At 60.6% G+C, this 12,186-nt stretch overlaps 6 protein-coding genes across 6 annotated transcripts; all 6 read left to right on the top strand.

The window, feature by feature from the left end:
- Positions 1–337: 337 nt before the first annotated feature.
- DQ04_05201050 (hypothetical protein) lies at positions 338–2,605 on the top strand (the record flags this gene model as incomplete). The annotated part of the gene is made up of 1 exon (XM_009314046.1): positions 338–2,605. One exon carries the CDS (start codon positions 338–340, stop codon positions 2,603–2,605), a length of 2,268 nt encoding a protein of 755 aa, XP_009312321.1.
- Positions 2,606–2,916: 311 nt separating this feature from the next.
- Positions 2,917–5,679, top strand: DQ04_05201040 (hypothetical protein; the record flags this gene model as incomplete). The annotated part of the gene is made up of 1 exon (XM_009314045.1): positions 2,917–5,679. One exon carries the CDS (start codon positions 2,917–2,919, stop codon positions 5,677–5,679), a length of 2,763 nt encoding a protein of 920 aa, XP_009312320.1.
- A 305-nt stretch (positions 5,680–5,984) lies between these two features.
- Positions 5,985–7,778, top strand: DQ04_05201030 (hypothetical protein; the record flags this gene model as incomplete). Its single annotated transcript, XM_009314044.1, has 1 exon — positions 5,985–7,778. The coding sequence occupies one exon, from the start codon at positions 5,985–5,987 to the stop codon at positions 7,776–7,778; it is 1,794 nt and encodes a 597-aa protein (XP_009312319.1).
- A 201-nt stretch (positions 7,779–7,979) lies between these two features.
- Positions 7,980–8,696, top strand: DQ04_05201020 (hypothetical protein; the record flags this gene model as incomplete). The annotated part of the gene is made up of 1 exon (XM_009314043.1): positions 7,980–8,696. One exon carries the CDS (start codon positions 7,980–7,982, stop codon positions 8,694–8,696), a length of 717 nt encoding a protein of 238 aa, XP_009312318.1.
- A 252-nt stretch (positions 8,697–8,948) lies between these two features.
- DQ04_05201010 (hypothetical protein) lies at positions 8,949–10,235 on the top strand (the record flags this gene model as incomplete). Its single annotated transcript, XM_009314042.1, has 1 exon — positions 8,949–10,235. The coding sequence occupies one exon, from the start codon at positions 8,949–8,951 to the stop codon at positions 10,233–10,235; it is 1,287 nt and encodes a 428-aa protein (XP_009312317.1).
- A 401-nt stretch (positions 10,236–10,636) lies between these two features.
- Positions 10,637–12,163, top strand: DQ04_05201000 (hypothetical protein; the record flags this gene model as incomplete). The annotated part of the gene is made up of 1 exon (XM_009314041.1): positions 10,637–12,163. One exon carries the CDS (start codon positions 10,637–10,639, stop codon positions 12,161–12,163), a length of 1,527 nt encoding a protein of 508 aa, XP_009312316.1.
- Positions 12,164–12,186: the final 23 nt, after the last annotated feature.

Below are 12,186 nucleotides of genomic sequence, written 5' to 3'. Positions count from 1 at the left end.
CGTCACATCGCCAGATGTTTCTATTTCTCTCTCCTCTCTCTCTATCTCCGTGGTCCCTCTCTCGCTTCTGATGCTGCTGCCCTGAAGGGTTGGGAAAAAGTGAAGCAGGTGCACAACTGCAGAGAGGGCGGGACGGAGCCGCGCGATAAGGCGAAGGGACTCATAGAGCGAAAGGTATCATGCGATCCAACGGTGTGGGGCATTTGAGGAATGACACGTTTGTCGCCGCTACGCGGGACGACACCGAGAATATGTATCTGGTGACAAGCAAACTAACAGAGGGATGCGTCACTCCCTACCCGCTGGCGCGACGCNTACGCGGGACGACACCGAGAATATGTATCTGGTGACAAGCAAACTAACAGAGGGATGCGTCACTCCCTACCCGCTGGCGCGACGCGTGCATTTCTTCCCGTGCAGTGAAGTTACGTCTCTGGGCGGCGCAGCATCATCAACTTCGGAGCAGCAGACGTCGTCGGGGGAAGCAGCAGCGGCAAAGCGTGATGGGCTTGTTGCCTCCCACAGCATCCAGCACAGTCTTCATCCCTCCGTCGACGGTAAGTTCGTTGCCGCCATCAGCAGTGGAAGGTGCAGGCATTATCTCGTCGAAATCATGAGTGGTCGTGTCTGCGAGTTCACAACGCGCGTGGAAGTTGTCAGTGTGGCGTGGCACCCGACTAACACTACATCTCTGTTGCTGCTGCAGGCGACAGGGATTCTCCTCGTCCTTCGCGTCGACACCCCATCGATGCGTGTAGTGTTCAAGGACAGGCGGGAGGTGCACCTGAAGAATATTATCGCGGAGTTCAAGGATTACGTCGTCACAGGCGGTGCTGGCGACTCACTCACGGCGCAGCTGGAGGACCCACGCGGTCGCAAGCGCGAAACGTTGAAGCCGAGCGAGGCGCCACTCGCTGTCAAGGAAGAAGCCGCTGCGACAGCGGTTGAGAATGGCGGCCCTGAAGAGGAAGCAGCCGCCACAGCAGAAGTGGCAACCAGGAGCGGGAGCAACTGTTCGGTGTCGCCTGAGGGGTCGACTGGCAGCCCGTCGGCTTCGCCCCCCTCTGCACAGAGGCAGGAGGGAAGCCAAAAGTGGGGTGAGGGGCAAGAGCGGCAGGGGGAGGGAACGAGGGCGTCGGCAAAAGCAACCGATGGCGAGGCGTCAATGGCAGCCCTCGAGGGGGCGGCACACACAGCCAGAGGCGCGCCGGACGAAAGCGAAGACGCGTTGATTGGCATGTGCGTCATTCCCGCGTCGCGCAGCCTACCGGTGATGCTGCTGGTGTTGTGCCGCAGCGGTGACATCTTCTCTCTGAAGCTGGACGCTGAGGGAATGCCAGCGTCGCTCGCAAAGGAATACGACGGCCGTGTCGACACGATTTGGGGCGAGGAGCCGGTGCCGCACCGCGACGTTGGCCCGCACCCGTGTGTGCACTATCTGGTGCGGGGCGGGGCCGCGGCGGTCGGCTACGATGAGGCGCCACTCGCCATTGGAACGGCGCTGCTGGACGAAGACGTCGGCCGCCACGTCGTAATTGTTGTCTGGAGCAGCGGGGTGGTTCGCGGCAGCTGGTTCAGCGAGCCAGACCTTCTCTGCCGCGACCTCATGCGGCCGCGGATGGAGGTCACCATTCATCTTGATGCTGCACTGCGGCAGCAGGAGCTGACCAGCTCGCATGTGTCGCGTCTCGTCAGCGTGCAGACGTGTGGCAACACAACTCTGATCCGATACGGCGATGCGGCCTATGTTTGCGTGTGGGCCGTGTGGTCGCGGCGCGCGGCGGCGTGGGTGTATCGCGATGTGGGTGCGGAAGGCTGCCAGCGGGTACCTGTTGTTGGCCGCAGCGCCGCTATTCCCGAGCCGTTGGCGCTGCGGCTGCCGTATGACGTCACCGACGCAAGTGTCGCTGTCGGCGTCAACGACATCGTCATTGTCCCGGAGGTCGCCACACAAGCGCAGCCGTGCGCACGCTCCAAGTTGGTCGTGGTGAAGGTTGCCAGCCTCTTGCTCGCCGCGATCTACGCACGCGGGGAGCGGTACAGTCTTACGTACGACGCCACCGGCACTTCAGTAGCAACAGCAGATGACAAGAGCGTCGTTGACGGCGCACGGCACAACAACTTGGAGCGGCTGCTCGAGCTCACAGCGGAGTGCTATCAGCAGTGGATCTGTGGGTACCCGCACGACACCATCGACATCAGCACCGCCGCGTTGGCGCAACGCGTGCAGGACACACATGCTGCGATGCGGAAACGCCATGAGTCCATGCAGGAGCGGGAGGGGCGACTAGCCGACCGTGTCGCATGTCTGACGCAGAAGCAGCAGGAGATNATGCGGAAACGCCATGAGTCCATGCAGGAGCGGGAGGGGCGACTAGCCGACCGTGTCGCATGTCTGACGCAGAAGCAGCAGGAGATGGCACAGGATCTGGCACATGCACAGAACACTGTGCGCGATGCGGTGCTGCACCGTCGTGGTATCGACGCAATCTATGCCGCCAACGAGACGCTGGGTAAAGTGCATACAGTGCTGAAGGAGCTGGAGGCAGTCGCTGCGCAAAGAGAGGCAAGCAAGGAGAAGGCTGCAGGCACCCTGTTGGCGTGAAGTGGAGGGATCGGCTTCTTTTTGTTTGTTAACCTCGAAGCGAAGGGTTCTGGGCCAAAGGAACAAAGGAAAAAAAAAACAATAATTTTCAAGTATAGAGGCAGGAATCTCTTGTGGCACTGCCCAATAAGTCATTCGAGGTGTTTCTTTCCTCATTCCTCNTTTTTTTTTGCTCTTTACCTATATGCGTCATCTTTTTCTCTCTCCCCCACGCGGCGATTGTTTTTGCGGTTGGGCGGGGGGCCAGTGAAGGAGGAGAGACCCGCTCGTGCCCAGCAGCAGCAGCACGGAACAGGTAGAAGCAAGCGCACATGGCGGAGGCGTCGCCACTGCACGACGGCGCTAGCAACGGCAAGCAGCATCCCGTCTTGGACGACGAGGCGAGGGAAGCAGAGGAGCCGCGGCGGGAGCGGGTCGCCCAGCTCACGGAGGACAATCTGCGGCTCAAGGCTAGGCAGTCGCAGATGCAGGATCAGCTCGAGGAGCTGAAGCGCCAGTTGTATGCAGAGAGAAGCGCGCGGCAGAGTCTTAGTGCGGAGCTAGAAGATGTGAAGGACCGTCTTCGGCGCGCGAAGGACCTCCTCGACCAGCAGAAGAGGGACCACAGCGGCGTCTCGCTGCAGCTCTGCACCGTCACGGCGGAGAGAGACGAGCTTGAGGCGAAGGTGAGCGAGTTGTGGCGCAGCATGTCCACCCTCGAAAAGACGGTACACGTGAAGGAGGCGGCAAACAAGACTCTGCGCGAGTCCCTTGACAATGAGAAGAAGGAGCGAGCTGCGCAGGAGGTGCTGATGAGCGCAATGGTCACACAGCTTGCCGCATTGGAGCAGCAGCAGGCGGCCGGCGCGAGCGCCGAGGAGCGGCATAGGAGGCTGGGCGAAGGAAGACTACGCGACTTGGAGGAAGAGGCGCGACGCATAGCAGTTGTACTTGACGGTCTGGTGGACGGCCATGCCGCCGCGCCGTTGGATCAGCAACGTGACCTGTTGCTACTGACGGAGGACGAGGACGACGGCGACCCTGATGCCGCTCTGGCGGTCGACGACGGCCTCAACACATCCGACGTGGAGGGCGCCGTTACGCCGGACGCGCCACGCCCCAAGTCCGGTGGTCGTCCCCTGAGCCCCGTCTATGCCGCGCTGCGACGCCTACGTCACCAGCTGCAGCTGCAGCGGGACGAGCGGGAGGCCATGCAGCACGACCGCCGTGTTCTTGAGTCGCACATCACGGCGCTGAAGGACGAGCTACGCCACGTGGGGAGCGACGGCGATGGTGTGCGGGAGCAGCTCTTCCGCAGCGAGGCCCAGCGGGCGCAGGTGACGGAGACGCTGGATAGCATGCGGCGGGCACGCGAGCAGGAAGCCACGCAAGCAGCAGAGACGCGACGCAAAGCCGCACTTATGCTGCATTGCATGGACGACTGGTGTGTGATTGAGCAGCACATCGCAGATCTTGTGCAGGAGGTGCGGCAGCTGCGAAATGCCGTTGAGGAGAGCCGTCGCGCCCACGAAGCGTACGTGGTGCGAAAGGAGGAGGAGGTTGACCGCATCATGGATTCACACCAACGTGACACTGATGCACAGCAACAGCAAATTGAGCAGACGCGACACGAGTGCGAGCGCTTCAAGCGAATTGCGGCTGCAACGACCGCCGTGGGTGTTGGTGGGGGTACTGATGTGAATACCAGCGTATCATTGACGGAGCTGCGACGCGAGCACGAGGCTTTAAAGGCAAAGTACCATGGTGTGCTGCAGTACATGGAGAGTGAGCTGGCTCCGCTGACGGCGGAGCAGGCCAAGGCGTTGCAGGAGGGTAAACAGCGGGAGGAGGAGCTGCGACGCTGCAACGATGCGCTTCGGCTCGAGCTGAAGATGCTGAGCGCTGTGCGTGGAAACAGTAGCGGGCATCTGTCGCTATTCGAGGCGCTTGTCCTCACGCTGCGTGTTCTCTCCGGTGCCATGGCGGACGTGCATGAAATGGCGCAGCAGCGAACAGCACTGACGCGTTACATTCTGGCGTATGAGCGGATGTTCGGCGCATTGAGCACGTGCGGTGGATCGCCCACCCCGTTGCCGTTGCTACGCTTCCGCAGAACTGTTGTGGCGGTGTTGGCCGCTCGCCGCCTCTCAGCGCTTCGCAAAACGGCGTGGCGTCGCAGCGGTGTTATTTTAGGGGGACAACGCGGCAGCGGCCGAATTCGGCTTCCGGCGGAGACGTGCTGTCTGGTGCGCGGTGGTCTCATACAGCTTCCGCCGATTGAGGCCGACAGCGTGGCGGAGGCGGAAAGGGAAGGGAACGCGGGGGATGACATCATCTTTGTGGCAGAGGAGGAGCTGCAACTGCCCCACATGTCCCGAAAGACGAATTACAATGCGCTGGGTGTGGTGGCCACGCAGTCCCTGACACTGCGCGGCTTCATAGATGTTCTTCTAACGTTTGTAACTGTCCCGTCAGCATTGCGACCACTACACGACGCAAAAGAACCGCTTTGGCGACGACTGGCTAGCGGATTGTATGCGCTACAGCAACAGTACCAGCAGAAGCAGTGGATGCCGTCGCAGGAATCGCGACAAACATTTGGTATTCCACAGCGGCTGCTGCATTTGCCACCGCGCCACGCTGAACAGGCGTCCGTCGCGCTTGAGTGGCCGACTCCCGCGGCAGCAGCACCATCATCGAATGGGCCTGCTCCTCCTGCTGTTGGTGTCGCTGTTGCTACAGCAGAGCGCCTGCCGGGCCGAAGTCGTGAGAGTGTCCTCGCCCCCCGGGAGCCGTCGGCGCGTGCTTTGTCGTATTCGCCCGGGCATCTGCGGGAGACTGACGCAGGGCGGAGCAGCCGCACGTACCCGGTCCCGCAGCCTTCCCCCCAAGTGGTGCAGGACGGCTGGAGACTCGAGGAAGACCTCCAACGTTCCCTGCACCGTGACACGCTCAACAGTAGTGTCGCGCAGGAGAGTCAGACGGGGAACGGTTTCGCGTCGGAGGTGCTGAGCGTCATACGTGCGCTTGACCAGCGTGTGCTGGGGGCGTTGGAGCGTGGCGCGCGGGTTAGGGAGCCTCGGCCGCGGCGGTGATATAGTGAGAGAAGAGAGAGTAATGCCTTTCTCACTCGTTTATTACTACTATGAGTATCATCATCTTTCATAGTTGTGTAGGTGCCACCAAGGTCGCGGGCCACACATGGGGAGCTGTTTTTCGCTTTCTCATTGCCCGTCCTTCCTGTGTTTGGGTGTTTGTTTGTTTTTTTGTTTTTTTTTTTTTGATCTTCCTCTTCTGTGTCTGGTTCTCGCAATGCCAGCTGTTAAAAGCCGGCACTACTTCTGCTTCTGATAGGGTGTGGCCTTTTTTTTTCTTTTTGAGACTCTCTGCGTCCTGTAGTATGCGCGGCATATCGACCCTCTACTGTCTGGCGTGCGAGCGGGAGGGCTGCTTGACGAACTCGCGCTTCGTCGAGTTCTGCCGAGCCCTCGACACGTCGGAGGATTGTCCGACACTTTTAGACTTCCGAGACAACTACTTAAGCGACACGGGGGCGGCAGCGATCCTTCGCACGGTTGCTATTATGCGCTGGGTGCGTGCCGTAGACCTGCGCGGCTGCGGGGCGGGGTTGAAGTCGGTGCAGGCGTTAGCCGACGTCGCGGTGGAGCACCCGCATCTTCGCTGCGTCGACCTGCGCGGTGAGTGCAGCGATGTGTTCGTCATGTCTGGTCGCCGGCTGCTGGTGGCGCTGCGTCTCTGCCCGAAGCTGGTGGTGCACGTCAACTACGACGACTTCCCAGCGACGATGGCGCAGAAGCTCCGAGAAGCCAACCAGCGCAACGCGGAGCTGCAGCAGGAGGAGGACGCCGCGATCGCAGCAGAGAAGATGGCGGCGATGCCGGTGCTCGACTCTCTCAACGCGGCAGCAAAGGACGAGGACCTATTTTATCTACCCAAGCACGACCGCGATGGGGTGCCTCTGTACGACGCTGACTCGAGCCTGCTACCGCTGGTGGATAACCTCAACGAGTATATGGAGGACTACCTGCAGGCGTACCAGTACGTTGGTCGCGCAGCAGCACTACTGGCGGTCGATCTTGGCGCCGCGATTCTTCCGTGCATCCGCGCCACAGCGGTCGCCGTGCCACCGTCCGCGGCTACAAGCACCGGGCGCGTGTACCCGACGGACGTCATGATGTCGGTGCGGGCGGTGGATGCACTCCTTGGTGGGCTGCGTGCCAATCCGTTTATTTTAGAGGAGCTGGTGGCCGCACGCGGCGCAATGAACGAGATGTACGTGGCGAAGCTGAAGGAGATGCGCGGCGAGTACGAGTCACTGGTGGCGGACCGGCTGGGTTCGTGCCCCTCTTACCGCGAGCGGCGTCTCGAAAAAGAGATGCGCCCCGTGTACGACCGCATCGTCGCCGGCATCTCGCAGCGCAGCATGGTGGATATGCCATCGATGGGGCATGTGGAGGAGCACCTGCGCCAGGTGCGGGCGGATGTGCTGAACCGGCTGCTGGAGGGGCGGCAGCGAGTGCTGCCGGCGCTGCTGGCGCAGGTGCGGTACTTTGCGTACAACCGCCCAGCGCAGGCCAAGGCGTGGGCCGACAGCTATGTAAGGTACAAGGAGAAGCAGCAGGTTGTCGAGGAGGAGGAGGAGGGGGGGGAAACAGAAGAGCGCGAAGAAAGGAAAAACGTGGCTGGCCAGGCGGCGCTGTCGGCGGCAGACCAGTTGTCTGGTGAATCCCCGCAGCGTGTCAAGATGTGTGTGGCGGCCATGAACGATCTCCGTGAAGTGCTACAGGACCCTTACACGGAGGCCCGCTACGCCGTGACGCGGCCGCTTTCGGAGGCACTCCCAATGGAAATGCGGATGTTCCTCTGCGACCTTGCGCTTCGTCGCGGTGCCTCCCTTTACACCCCACGTGTTTTCTCCTTGGTGGAAGAGGAGGAGGAGAAGGAGGGAGGAGGAGGAAAGGAAGAAGGACAGCAACAGGGAAGTGGGCGTCTGGAGGGTAGGTCAGAGGACCCGTTCGACATTGTTCGCATCTTTGAGCGGGTCCGCGGCAGGCGTGACCTATCGGAAGTGCTCTGTGCCTTTGACGAGTGGTATCGTCTGCGCCAGGTGGAGTGCTACGACGTGAGGCACGTGAGTCGACAGGAACTGCTGGCAGCGATGTCGCAGATGTAATATTACCCTACGGTATCCGTTCAGTGGAGTGGCAAACGCTGCGGAGGAGAGCGAACGAATTTTGCTTCTCCCGGCAAGTTTCAGGAAACTCAATTTGCCTCTCCGCTATCCAACTATGTTGTTGTTGTTATTTTGGTTGTTTTTGCTCCTTTGTTCCTTATTTCTCTCTCTCTTCTCTGTAACAAGGGGCAGCGGCGGCAGATGCAAGGAAACCCTCTTCTTCAACGGGAGCCCCTGGGTGTGCCGCACCGCGGTATTGCGCTGACGCATCCGTCGAACCCCGTCGTCTTCATGGACATCGTGTGCCCCAAGGCGGTGGCGGGCACGGGGCAGAGCGAGCATCCGTACCGGTTTTTGTTTGAGCTCTTCGCGGACCTGGCGCCCACGCTGGCGGCAAATGCACATGGCCTCTGCATTGGCAGCACGACACGGCTGGTGGAGCAGCGGCCACAGCCGGCGGGCTACAAAGACACAGTCCTGCATGACACGTTCGTCGGGCAGCACGTCGTTGGTGGCGATGTGATGGACAGCGGTGGCAGCGGCTTCTTTTCCGCCCTCGGCGAGCGGCAGGGGCCACTGCAGGTACCACCAAGCGAGCTGCAGGCGCTTGTGGGGAATGCGCCGTCCCGCTGCGAGCGCCACCAGGGGTTGTATATGCAATACTGGAACTACGCCCCTGCTGCCGCTGCGGTGGCAGCGAAGGTCGCGTCGACGTTCCGCATCGACACAGTGGAGCGCGGCGCTGAGGAAAAGATGCCGCCGGACGGTGTTCTCGTGGGGAGGATGGTGCACCGGGACGCGGAGGCACGTGCGGAGGCGGCACGGCAGCTGCTGGAGTTGTCGAAGGCTATCTTCCATGCGAAACGGAATTCCATGCCGCAGCTGCTGCCGAAGATCGTGTTATGTGGTGAGATGTGACATGTTGTGTCTGTGTTTTGCGAAGAGTGAAAAGGGGAACCGGAGCGGAACGGTAAAATTTTCTACACAGTGCTCATAAAGAAAGAGAAGAGATGTAAGGGCCAAAGTCGCGTCCATGTGTGGTGCTATACGGTGTGCTTTTTTGGTTTTCCTTTGCTCGGTTGTGTTTTCTCCCATCCGTCTCGCTCCAATTAAACGCGGTAAAGGGGAAAGGAAAATAACGAGCGAGTGAGAGAGAGAGAGAGAGAGGGGATGCCCGCCTCGCCGGGCAGCAGACGTATTGTCATTGCGGTCTGCGGCTCCGAGAAGAAACACCAACAGTCCTTCGATAAGCTGAAGAGGTATGTAGATGAGAAGGGCGACGGCGACGGCGTCTTATTCGCCGTGGTGACGATGTGCTACGAGGGGAATAAGAACAAACTGACAACGGAGACGGGCGGGGAGGGTGTGGATGTGGTGCTGCATAAAGTCAGCACGCTTCATCCAATGGCGGGTGAAGCACTGGAGCGGTGGTGTGCCGTTGCCACGCGCAAGCGACGCCGTCGTGGTCTGCCACCCGTCATTGTGGTCGACCCCGTCGAGCACACGCAGCTGGTGCTGCGGCGCTCGTTCTTGAACAAGCTGCTCGACGGGCGGCTGCGGCGGCCGCTGTGTCCGATGCCACGCTCGTGGCTCTGGGCGCGGCAGGGCGCCCCAATGACGCCGCTCGGCCTCTCCTCCTTTGTGCTGCACGACGCCTCAGCAGACGCGGCGGAGCTGCACCGCTCGGACGGGCCGCCGGGGGAGCGGTGGTGGATCGCAAAGCCGGACATTAGCACCGGGGACCCGCAAGCGCACCACATGGTCGTCTGGCGTGGCGTGCAGCCAATCGAGTCGCTGCCGGAGGAGGTGTGCCGCCTGCTCCCGTCCGAGCTCAACGCATTTATTGTGCAGGAGTTCCTCGCGTGCGCGCTACCAGTTGTTTTAAAGGTGTACTGTATTGGCACCGATGCTTTTGTGCGGGTCGTGTCGACGGCGCCGCTGCTGCGCTGCGTCCTCGCGCAGACGAATGGGCCAGTTTTCATCGATTCGCAGCAAAAGTATCCCGACGACGACACATGGGAGAGAGAGACGACGCAGTGGATGAAATACCTGGCGAAAGGCGGGCGAGCCCACGCGCAATGCACGAAAATAGCCGCTGAGTTAGCAGAGGAGCTACAACTGACACTGTTCGGCTTTGACCTGCTGCTGATACCAGAGAACTTGTCTCGGGACGGCAGCATCCGCCTTGACGCTGCCTCCACCGCGCGGGAAAGATCGCTCGCGGCGTCGCGGCGTGACGCGCCGCTTCTCTTTGATGAAGTAACAGGTGCAGCCACATCCTTTCTCTGTAGTGCCGTACCGGTTCTCGTGGATGTTAATTACTTTCCGGGGTTTGCAGGCATGGAAAATGCCGAGGAACGTTTGTTGAACGTGATTGAATCGAAGGTCTTGGGGCATGGCATCGCGCAGAGGCGATCAAGTGTGGAAAAAGAGAACTCCAAATGCTGGTGCTGTTAAGCATGGCGTCCTTAAGGGAGTGGGAGTGAAGGGGCGAATGTGTGTGTGGTGGTTTGTCTGCGCAACGTGTGTACTCTAAAACCTTTCGCCCCCAAGGCATCTCTGCATAACTTGCCGCCGTGAGGCGCCGATTGAAAATACTGCTTTCCACTCTCCTTGTTGGTTCTTGTGGTGGTGGTAGCGGCCGCAGAAGCAAAAACAGCGGCGGCGCAAGCTATTTTTGTTTTTTTTGTTTTTCGCCCCTTCCGCTAGGAGGAACGTGTGCATTGCGCAGTGAAGTTGAAATAGAGGCCCGTGGGCTTCTCCCGCATCACATACATCTGGCATAGGGTGTGTACGTGTGAGGTCAGTGTGAGAGGCATAGTAGTAGAACGGGAAAAAAGGACGAGCAACAACGAACAATGACAGCGGTGCCAAATGAGGCCGGGCTGAATAACTCGTGGCGACGCGCGGCATCCGGCAGCGCATTCCCGCCAGCACTACCGCCCAGGCCCCCCGCTGCTGCTGGCGCGGACGGTCACTCGGTGTCGCCGCTCATAAGCGAAGGTGCTGAGGAATTGGCGGTCCAGTATCCGCTCATCACAGCAGCGGATTACAGCGACCGCAAGCGACTCCTTTCGCACATCACTTTTCTGAGCGGGCAGCTGCAGCGGGCAGAGCTTTTGCTGCGGAAGACGCCACACGCCATGGTTTCGGATGCGGAACTGGCGCGATTCGACCCCGCCGTGGCGCAGGCACATATTGAACGCCTCGACAGCGCCCTCGCGCAGGTTGGCCTGCTGCGCGAGGTGGAGACGGCGCACAGCCGTACGATGGATGAGGAGTTACGCGGGCTTCGCGAGGAGCGTAACCGGCTTGTGGAGCGAGTTGATGAGCTACAGAGCCGTGCCACGTCGCTGGAGGCGGAGAATACGCACCTGCATAGTGCGTTGTCCAGCTCGCAGCTCGAGGTGGAGCGCCTTCGGCTGGAGGAAGCGAAGATGAGCCACCGGCTGCAGCTGATCGATCAGCTGCAGGAGGACGGCGGTCGCTATCATGGCGTTAGCGTTGTTGTCGCACCCCCACGCCAGGAGACAGCACCGCAAGAGGGGTGTGACCAGGCGCTGAAGGAGCTGCAGATTGAGGAGACGGTGCAGCGGCTTAACCTCCTCCTGGCTATGTTGATGCAGCCGATGTGTATCGCCTTTGATGCTGGGGTGGTGTGGATCACAGAGACACAGTTGCACCGCGCTAGCGTGGAAATAAACAACGTTGTGGTGCCTGACGTGCTCATTGATAGCACGGATCTCCCGGCAATTGTGGAGGGGAACAGTCCTGTGGGGCAGCCGGGTGATGACACCATGCCTCCCGCCACTGTTACTGCTGAAGATGCTGGTGGCGGTGCGTGGCGCGTGCAACAGCAGCAGATGTGCTGTGCGTTAGAAGCCATGAAGGAGAGGTGCCGCATCACGGAGCAAGAGAGAGCGCGGTTGATGCACCTGCTCCACGAGGAGCAGCGGCGCACAGAGGCGATGGCGAAGGACCACTACGAGCAACTTGAGCAGGTGCATAAGCAAGTGGTGCACGAGCGGCGGCAAATCATGGAGAGTCTTGTGACAGAAGTGGAGGAAAAGATGCGGAACGCGTTCCGCGATGGTCGCCTGTACGAAAAACGGCTCATGGATGAGAAGAAGCATAAGCGGAAGCACCCATCAGGCCACACGAGCACTGCGACAACGCGACAACGAGGAGCAGGCTCATTTCGTGCTGCCTCCGCAACCTCGGAAGACCGTCAGATTACCAGCAACAGTAAGAGAGGGCGGGGGAGGAGCACTGGCGGCAGCAGCAGCAGCAGCATCAGCAGTGGTAGTGGCGGCGTCCCCAGAGGGAAGGGGGAACGGCAGACAGGAGCCCCGGGCCGAAACGGAAAAGGGGGAGTGGTGCCGTGAAAGACGGTAACAAGTGGGTGTGG

The sequence above is a fragment of the Trypanosoma grayi genome, assembly GCF_000691245.1.
Source record: "Trypanosoma grayi strain ANR4 Tgr_520_V1, whole genome shotgun sequence".
NCBI lineage: Eukaryota > Euglenozoa > Kinetoplastea > Trypanosomatida > Trypanosomatidae > Trypanosoma > Trypanosoma grayi.
Note: the sequence above shows the minus strand (reverse complement) of the source record. Positions and strands in the feature narration are given on the sequence as shown.